The sequence below is a fragment of the Saccostrea cucullata genome, unplaced genomic scaffold (genome assembly GCF_032062105.1).
Source record: "Saccostrea cucullata isolate Sc308-1 unplaced genomic scaffold, CSIRO_AGI_Scuc_v1 ctg2270, whole genome shotgun sequence".
In the NCBI taxonomy this organism is placed as follows: Eukaryota; Metazoa; Mollusca; class Bivalvia; order Ostreida; family Ostreidae; genus Saccostrea; species Saccostrea cuccullata.
Genome location: NW_026936445.1, coordinates 61,260 through 71,549, shown reverse-complemented (window position 1 = coordinate 71,549; position 10,290 = coordinate 61,260). Strand labels below are relative to the sequence as shown.

Sequence of the window (10,290 nt, the reverse complement as noted above, 5' to 3'; positions counted from 1 at the left end):
AAATAAATGGACTCCCTTATATATATATATACCTGCTTGAAATTGATAACCAAGTTCTAAACTGCCTTAGTTTAGTTTTCGGGGGTGAGACTGGGTTATTGTTATTTTTTAATTTTTAGATTCCTTTGTTGATTGGTGGATGCGGACAGGGTTTTTTTTTTTTTTTTTACCTATTTTAATCCATTCTTTAATATTCTTAATTCCATTCCATTAATTTATATTTGTGCTTTTTTAAAATTATATAAGCAGTTTCCTTTCCTAAGTTCAAATAATTGCCTTACGTAATGATACCTAGACTAAAAAGGATTTTATAACATCTATATGAAAAAACACATAAATATTAGATCTTTCAATTCAATCGGGTTAGGCCTTCCCTCTTCAATTACATAATCTAGAGTCATACCGGAATTCGATTTTCCGAACTGCCTGACTGGTTAAGTAATAGACTCTTCCGGTAAACAACCCATCTGAACCACGTGGAGAAATCGGCATTGCCCATAGACCTGCGCTCCATCATCTGCTATATACATCGTCCCTTAGTCATTACCATCCGACTTCTTAAGCAACTCAACTCCCTCTGCTATTTTAACATCCACAGAAATCCGTTTCCTGACCATGATGCTGACCAACTCCCGTTTCATCAACTGCAACATTGCAATCAATATGGCGGCGGAGAAGTGACCTAGGGCCTTTTACACGTGTTCGTTTTTCCGACAACTTAAATCTAAGTCACATATATAATTAAAGTCAACAAGATTGCTTTGATCAAATTTAAAATTCTTTTGTTGTTTTAAGAAATGAATTTAATTTTTGAAGATTCATGAGGTTATGAACTACGACGCTTCACGCCGGCATATTTCATGAAGCGCGTTAGCTTCGCCCGTTATGCAAATTATTCCATGTTTCCCACTAGTGTTGATGTCCTGGCATACTCTCCTAACTAGACAGTGATTCCTTACATAATAAGAATGCATATAAAACATTTTTAAAATGCAATATGACTGACATCGTTGTGAACAACAATTTAAAAGATCTATTTTTTTAAAAAGGTTGTGTAATGAACTATTTTAATTTAAGAAATGGAAGAGGAAAAAGTCCCAAGGCGGTTGGGTTTAGCGATTCATTGATATTCAGTTGTTTTTACCATATATTACAATGAATTGAAGTTATATTTTAAAAAGTAAAGTAACATTGAAATGCATAAGGTGACAAATCATTAAATATATACGTACAAACAGAATGCGAATTATTACGGACAATTTAAAACTTTTAAATTGAGCAAGACAAACCAGACTTGTTAAGCCCGAATACTGTCTGCCCTTAATTTCTCTACATATTTAACGTTATACTTTATTTTAACATAATTATTTATAAATTTAAGGTAAAAAAAATATATCATCTTAATTAATCTATATGATTTATAAAATAACTATTCGACATGAGTCAGATAAGTATGCTTTTGAATTATAGCCTTTTAAATTCCTATCAAGTCTTACCATCTAAGTTAGGGCAATCGATTGGGTCATTAGTTACAATGTTACAATAAAAAAAAATACTGTAAACATGTATGTATGAGGGCATGACTGATGCATGGGTAACCAGGGGAGAACACCAAACCAAAAGTGCATGCTTTTTATTCTGATATATAAAAGGATCGGAGAGAAGGTGATCGTTCATTCGGATTAGACAAAAAGGATTGAAACTAAACGGTAATTAATTTATCTAACATGTTTTATATAAATTACTGTGTAGTTTGGCACAAAGAATAAAATTTATACTAAGCATAAAATTTTTACCAAAATCAACAACGTAACAACTTTATGTACAACCATTCCCCACGATAAATTAAAGTCCAGGCTCTCTTACATCATTGCCAGCTACCTTTTCAATAGAAATTGAACTCATAAATTTACTTACCTTGTAATTGGTCATTTGCACATGTAGTTACTTTTGTTAAAAAAGCATTCTAGCTGATTGTACACAAAAGAACTCTGAAGTTTATATTTAAAAGACGCATGAGTTTCTGATATTCGATATCTGTGTTGTTTTTTTAAGACCAGGTCTTCCAACAATCTATTGGAATTCCTCTGGGTACCAATTGTGCCCCGTTATTAGCAGACCTATTTTTTGTTTATTTGAAGCTGAATCTGTTCAAAATCTTTTACGCGAAAAGAAGAAAATACATTCTGTGGCTTTCAACTCGACATTTAGATACATATTGAATATGATAGATATCATATTTGGATCTTTTAATAGGAATAGACGTTAATGGTAATATAACTACAAAGCTTTATGGTAATCGTGATGACTTTAACTTTTAAATCTTCAACTTTCCTTCTCATGTGAAACTTAGTTACTATCTGTTTTGGTTGTTGAGGTAACAACCGGAAATATTTGGAAATTTGAGATATTTAGGTATACTTCTAATCTTAGTTAAGAATTTATAATTATATAAGAAAATTATACAGTCAACTAATTACCACTTCTGCTGTAAAGTATTCTCTATTGAGAAGTTGATGGCTCGCTTAAATACTCTCGTTGAGGGGGAGTATTTAAAACGATGCCGATAAACGCTTTCTCAATTTCTACATTAAGAAGGGAAGATGAGAAGAGAAACATTAAATCAATTAAGTCCCCATGTTCATCATTAAGTTATGTCGTTAGGTTACATGTACTTTATCAAACTATCCAATGGCATACGAAAAACAAAGTCAGCTGCAGACTCTGCATAATCTTTCATTTTCTAATTCCAAGGAAAGCATGTATATAAAATCAAAGTATTTATTGGAATGAATTTTGTTGATTGATGAAACATCCTCTAGATATATCTAAATGTTGAATTGAAACCCACTGCAAGAAGCAGAAAGTAATCGCGCAAATATCAGATGGATTACTAGTTGTTGCCGTCAACAGATCAAAAGGATAAGATTTCGTCATCTTGTTCTTTGTCTGCAGCATCTGAAAGTCCGAGGTATTGATAGCAATGTTTTTATACATTTGAACCAATTTTTGGTTCTGTTACGAAAGTGTTGTTATGCTTTGAAAGTAATGCTGACATCATATATTTTCAGCGTCTCATTCACAGGAATACCTAAGATGAAATAGGAACAGAGTTCTTTAACTAGCTTTCCTACAAATTCGTAGCATTGAACATTTTTCAAAGCTCAGCACCACTTGTATACATTATACACTGGGCGCTAAGTGCATATAAGAAGAAGGTACAGTTTCAATACAAATAATGCCCTATATCTTTCTAAAATATGAAAGTGCCCTAAAAAATTAAAATTCATTCTTTCTGAATCTTAGGAATTCTCTGCAGTAAGAATACACAAATGGTTTTTCTCATATGACTTTCTAAATGCCAATTGTGACGTCATTAACTTGTGCATTTTCCCGTATTTTCTTAAAAAGTTGCAGAAGACCTCAATTTTCAGTGGAATTTTCTTTCAGAAAACATACTCTGCCACCGTCGCCCGGAAAGATTTTGAGATATGTGATTTTTCGTAGCTGTTTGCACAATATATGCAAAAATTAAGGCGGGTGACGGTGGCAGACACTATTTTCTAATGGAAAATTAGCAGAAAAACGAGTCATTTTGAAGCTTTCCTGCATTTAACTTAAAAATGTACCAAATTAATGACGTCATATTTAAAAAAAGGCTCTTCTTCATGCCATATTTCTTAATGATTTATCATATTCATCTACTCAACTATTGATAAAGCCAATTTTATGACTTTTTAAGAACACTAATTTTTTAGGGCACAATAAAGCTCAAACCGTACCGTCTTCTTTGTTCGTAACTCTGCATTCCCGTAAAATAATGGAGCGCTAAAATGAAACCGTGGCATCAAAATGAATTTAAAATAATTATGCTGTATAAATGAGTAATTAACATAACATTAGTGTTGTAAAAGGATGTGAAAAGGATTCAATAGATATTAAACAAATATAGCAAAGCTTGGCAAAATTGGACAAGGAAGAGACTTCAATTTGGCAAATCTATAAAGGAATAAGACCCAGCAGACATATCATATATCATATATCTGTCATATCTCTCTTATCAGAGTAACAATAAACCTTAAATTAAATCTGTTTGCATTGAATTTCATTAACCTAAGTCATATAAAGATATAATTTTTGGAAGATATGAATAAATAAAATGAAGTTTTTAAAATTTATTTTCAGTCACATTTCTTAAGCCATACATTACTCAGTATGGCAACTCCCACATCCAGGGCACAGGAGCTCATTACCTGCGACTTTTGTCGTACGCCTGCTCGGCACTTCTGTAATAGCTGTCAAGTGAGACTATGCGTGAACTGCGTCAGTAAACATGTAGACAACCCCAGGCCTCAGCGACACGACATTGTTCATTTCACCAATAGAAAGATACAGCCAGTGTTTCCCGAGTGCAAATGCCATCCAAATCAGAGCTGTGATGCTCACTGCCAACAATGTAATGTCAATGTTTGTCTGAAGTGTATACTTAGTTCCCATAATGGGCACAAGATAAAAGAAATGCTTACAATTTTCAATGAAAAGAGCAGGGAAATCGAAAAAGAAAACATAGAAATTGAATCAGCTATTATCCCCAAGTACAACAAGAAATTAAAAGATACAGAGAGTGAAATCTCTAAAGCAAAATTCAAATTTGAAGAACTGGAAAAAATAAAAGAGAAGCACAGAAAACAATGGCATCAAGAAGTAGACAGTATTTTCAACAAGTTGGGTTCTTTAATGATGTCTATGAAAGAAGATTTTCTCACTACTCTAAAATCTCACCAATCCAAGTTAGAAAATCTTATTTCAGATATGATTCAAACACTTGCTCAAAACAAGGATATCCTAAAGACTAACAAAGTGTCTGAAGTCAGTGACTACAAATCCAAACTGAAGGAATACAGAGACATACCTACTGATATCGATGTCAAAACTCCTTCAATGTATACAAGAACAGACCAAGGAAAAGAGCTTGGGATAGAACTAGGAGAATATCAGGCTACACTTACACAATCAGAGATATCCAGTCTGACAGATGAAGTCTCGTTTCTGTCTATGAGAGAGTTATTAGACAAAGCCAGAGTGATTGCCACAATTCCTACTGCAGTTGTTCCTCTATGGAGAGTTGCCTGTGGGAAGACAGATGATGCCTGGGTTAGTGGTGCTGATAAATTGATAATACGTATTGACATGCACGGGTCTCGTCAGGAATCCGTCTACACCAGGTGTCTATACTGTCCTGGTGGCATTTCTCTAACCAAACAGGGAGAACTGATATACAGTGATCATGGAAATAAATCTGTGAATATTGTCAGAGGTGGAAGGATAGAAATCTTATTCACTCCACCAGATGACTGGATACCATGGGGCGTATGCTGCACCAGGTCTGGGGACATCCTTGTCAACGTGTATAGAAACAGTAAAAACAAAATTATATGTTACGACGGGATAACGATGAACACTATGAAAGAAATAGCCGAAGATGAACAAGGAAATCAAATCTTTAAAAACGGACGTTTTTCACTCTTTTTGGTAGAAAATGTCAATGGAGACATCTGTGTGTCTGATCCAAATGCTAAGATCCTGCTTGTTTTGGACAAGAGAGGAAGAGTCAAGTTCCGATATGATGGTACCCCAGCAGCCAGGCAAAAAAAGTTATTTAATCCAACTCAGATAGCAACAGACTCTATGAGGCAGATCATTGTGATAGATTTTAACAATTCCTGTCTGCATATTCTTGATCAAAATGGTCAATTTCTGAGGTGTGTTGACAATTGCGGACTGTGTAAGCCTATTGGATTGAGTGTGGACATTGAGGGGAGGTTGTGGGTAGGGTTACACGATACAGGAGAGGTGAAGATCATCCAGTACATGATATAAACATAAAAAAGAATGTTTTTAACACTAGAGAATGACAGAATATCTATTATACCTGTAATATTTTCTTATTTTAAATTTTCATCCTATAGTGTGCAAAAGCTATTTCCATTTGCACGTACTAAAGTAAATGAATGATTTTGAGAGAAAGCTATTTTATGATATATATTTATTATTGATAACAAGATCAATATGAAATATTTGACAAAAGTAATTTGATGTTACAGATTATGTGTTTTTATGATCATCAAAGATGTTTGTGATTATATTGTTCAAACTGAGCAACTGGTATATTTTTAAGAGATGATATATTTAAATATCAATTTATTAAATTACAGATCACAATTCACAGACATTGTGAATCAAACAATTTATTGGGAAAGCCTATTCTCACAGAATGATTAGATTAATATGTTGATATCTTGGGTATTTTTTATTACTATATTTGGGAGAAATATGTATATATTTATATATTCTCGATTTGATAATCTACGTATTACTTTCATTGAAAAGTAATGACATTGTGTGTAATATTTACATTCGATTTAATGTTGTTTTATGATATTTACAGGGCTATCGATATATATATATATATATACATGTATGTCACTCCACTGTGAAATAAATATTTGAATAACCCTTGCAGGAGTGTTCCTTTCCAATACCCCTGTTACACGTCTAATTTTTAGTAGATATAGTCCAGTTATTGGACCAGTTTCGAATAAAAATTTGAAGATTTTGCAAAAGATAGAAAATAATTTTTAAAATCCATTAGTAAATTAAAGAGTGTAACTGTTGGAGGACAAAATAATGGTGATTAAAAATTCACATTGGTAGTCAAAGTAGTCCTGAGCGTCCTGGAAGGACACACCAGTCAAGAACTGGATTGTGTCTATCTCTGCTTTCATTTTATACAGGTTGGGAACCAGCGCCTGTGAGCCGCTCTGGTCAGGGAAGGTCCTCAGATTTAATAGGAATTGGACATTGAAATATCAAGAAATTATTTAATAAAATAAAAAGCGGACGTGAAACGTTCCGACCCAACTCAAGGATTATAAGAGCTATTCCACTTGGTGTGTCCTCTCACTGAAATAGCCAAGATCCCGGTTTATATGAACAAACTCATGATCGGCCCAATGTCATTCGGGTCTCTGCCTCCTCAAGCTTTGATGGGTAAGGTTTAACAAAAAGGTATTATAGGCTGGAGTCCAGAATGAGATTGATTTGGTTATGATAAGTGGGGAGGATCCAATTTTGTTAAAAATTTACCGTCGGAAAATTTACCAATGCCAAGGACTAAAACACCATTGCAGCGTTTGAAATGACCGGTTGCTAGTTTGCCATTGCTTCCCAGAAAAAAAATTGTACAGTCGGTGTAACGACGAAAAGTGACCGCGGCGTACATGTAGAATATATACCGAGGGTCATTTTTCTACGTAGAAATTTGACCCCCTGCAGTGGCGTAGCTAGCAAATTATTAACTGTATTCAGAAAGGCAAGGGGTCTGGGGCCGCCTTTAGGCCCCCAGGGGGCGAAGCCCCCGGAAGCTCACGCATTTTAAGGGTTTTATACATTAGAAAACTACCTTAAAATAGATAATTTTTTTTACAATTATCGTAGTTCTAATATACTAAATATTAACAAAAACTTGCCGAGTTTTGACAATATTTACAACTCCCCAAATTTCCTTTTTTCTAAAAGCATTTCTTGTTTTCATGAAATAAGTCAATAAAATTTCAACAGTGAAAATCTTGTAATATGTGTGGGGCTCCGAACTCAAAAAACCTTGACTTTGTGAGGATGCTATAACTCATATCTTCACAATAATTTTTCACAAGAACATTTCGTTTTCTCGTAAAGTTGGCTAATTTTTCGAACTTTTTTCTCCTTATTTGTAGGAACTTTTTAATTATAGTACAAAAAAGCTATTTTGAAATTTACTGACGAAAGAGAATTTATTATGGACTTCAGGGAAACCTTGGAAAAAATTTTTGACAAAAAATTCAATGTTGTAGTAATTGCTATAAAATCTATTTCTCAATTAACCCTGTTTTTTGAATGATAAGCGCGAAATGAATTCTATATACAGGTATATCAACACAAAAAACTTGAATATTCTCAATTTGTTACATGTGGTACAAATCAATTGTTTTGATATAACATGTAAAGTACATATACAACGCAGGTGCATTTGGGAATTAGTAAATAACATACATGTGGTTTGGATTATTATTTGCTTTTGCTTGAATTGACACAATTAAGTAATTCGTCCTTTAAAATTCTTTAAAAAAAAACTATGTACATGTATACTCTGTATCAAAGATCTTAGATAAAAGCTGAATACATGTATATTCTTTTAATCTATTTAGCAGGTACTATAGTAATATTGGATTAAAAATATCTTTTGATATTACTTATTTTATTTTAATCTTTTATTGAACTTACGACAATTTTTTCTTAATTTTTTTTTTGGTGAAAAATCTATGTATTCATTTGCGTTTTTGCGTAAAGGGCGCTACGCCACTGCCCTGGTCAATATTCTACGTAGAAAAATAGCCCTTTTTTTAAATTATGGCCTTGGTGTCGTTTTTCTCCGTGTGCATTGTAGAAAAATGACCCTATAGAATAATGACCCCTTGTCATGAAAGAATTGTATTTGCATTTGTATATGCAAAGTAAGTGTCTAAAAATCTCAGAAGGAAGGGGAAAGTTACAGCAACCATTTGCCAGGTGTCTAAGTGTTAAAAAAGGAAGTTTTTTTTATGAATTTATAAGAACAATATCTTAACTATTATTCACTCAAATGTACATTTTTGCCCGTTTGGGGGGATTTTTTATATACCATTATAAGAAAGTTCTCGATATATATGGTATTTCCCATATATATATATATATATATATATATATATATATATATATATATATATATATATATATATATATATATATATATATATATATATATATATATATATATATATATATATGAAAATTATTTTAGATAAATAAAAACACAGAGAACGAGTAAAACATAAGCGCTTTCATTTCTTCTTCATGACTTAGACGTGTGCGGAAATAGAACTTTTACTGTCTTTCCATTTTATAAACTGCACAACTCTAACACAATCGAAAGACGTGATAGAGAAAGACATTTTATAAGGACTTTCAAACCTAAATTAAATAGTTTAATGTAAAAGAATTGTTTCTTTACATGTAAATTATGTTATTGAGTCACATTTACTGCTTTGTTATTGTATTCTTTGTTAATGCATTGGGAAAAATATGACGTCAATCAAAGACTTGTTAACGTTAAGTTATTATGACGTCATAATAGACGTTACCATGAGTATTGTAAAACATCACGAAGAAGAAATATTTACATTTGCAAATGTTTTCCTTTATATAACACTACTGAAAGCAAGCGTTTTTATAACTGTGTAAATACAGGTATGGGGTCAAGAGGTCATAGATATGCGTTTGGATAAATGTTCGACGTAATTTCTCTGTGACGTCATAAAGGGTCGACGCGCGTTTAGTGGATTACATACATGCCGTTGGGTTTGAAAAATTAACGCATTTCACACGTTAAAAGTAACAATCAGGCAAATATAAAGTATGAATAAGTCACAAATGTAAATATAAGTAATAAGGTCTCATTTTTTGAGTTTTATTGAGATGTAAAACGGGTTGGCACATGATCAAATCTTCCATAAAGCCCTTCGGGCTTTATGGGATTTGATCACGTGACCAACCCCTTTTACATCTCAATAAAACTCAAAAAATGATACCTTATTTCTTAAATGAAAGCGCTTATGTTTTACTCGTTCTCTGTGTTTTTATTTATTTAAAATAATTTTCATATTTATCACCGACCACTGTGATTTTTCTTGGATTTATCTATATATATATATATATATATATATATATATATATATATATATATATATATATATATATATATATATATATATATATATATATAGGGGAATTGGATTTACATACATATGCATGTATTAGTAGTTAATTTACGTTGCTTTCCTTGCTTCTATGCAATGTTTTCATGCTGCCGTATCGATAGATCCGAAGCGAATATTGTTTTTGTTCTGTCTGTTTGCCTGTTTTTCTGTCTGTCTGTTGTCAACTTTAACATTCACTATAACTTTTGGATCGTGAGAGATAGAGACTTCATGTTTGGTATTCGTACCCCACTTAATTAAGCTCTCTCAAATGACACCAAGGCCAATGGCCTTGTGACCTTGACTGTGACCTATATGCTAAAAATAACTTTTTTGAACTTTCGTCATAATTTTTTAACCATGAGAAATAAAGCCTTCGTGTTTGGTATGCATAGTCCACTAATTAAGCTCTTTCAAAGACCTTGTGGCCTTGGCTGTGACATATTTGCTAAAAATA

At 32.6% G+C, this 10,290-nt stretch overlaps 1 protein-coding gene across 1 annotated transcript; it reads left to right on the top strand.

Moving 5' to 3' along the window:
• Positions 1 to 1,649: 1,649 nt before the first annotated feature.
• LOC134245599 (uncharacterized) lies at positions 1,650 to 5,880 on the top strand. The gene is made up of 2 exons (XM_062727871.1): positions 1,650 to 1,709; positions 4,186 to 5,880. Exon 2 carries the CDS (start codon positions 4,216 to 4,218, stop codon positions 5,878 to 5,880), a length of 1,665 nt encoding a protein of 554 aa, XP_062583855.1. The 5' UTR covers positions 1,650 to 1,709; positions 4,186 to 4,215.
• The last annotated feature ends 4,410 nt before the right edge of the window (positions 5,881 to 10,290 follow it).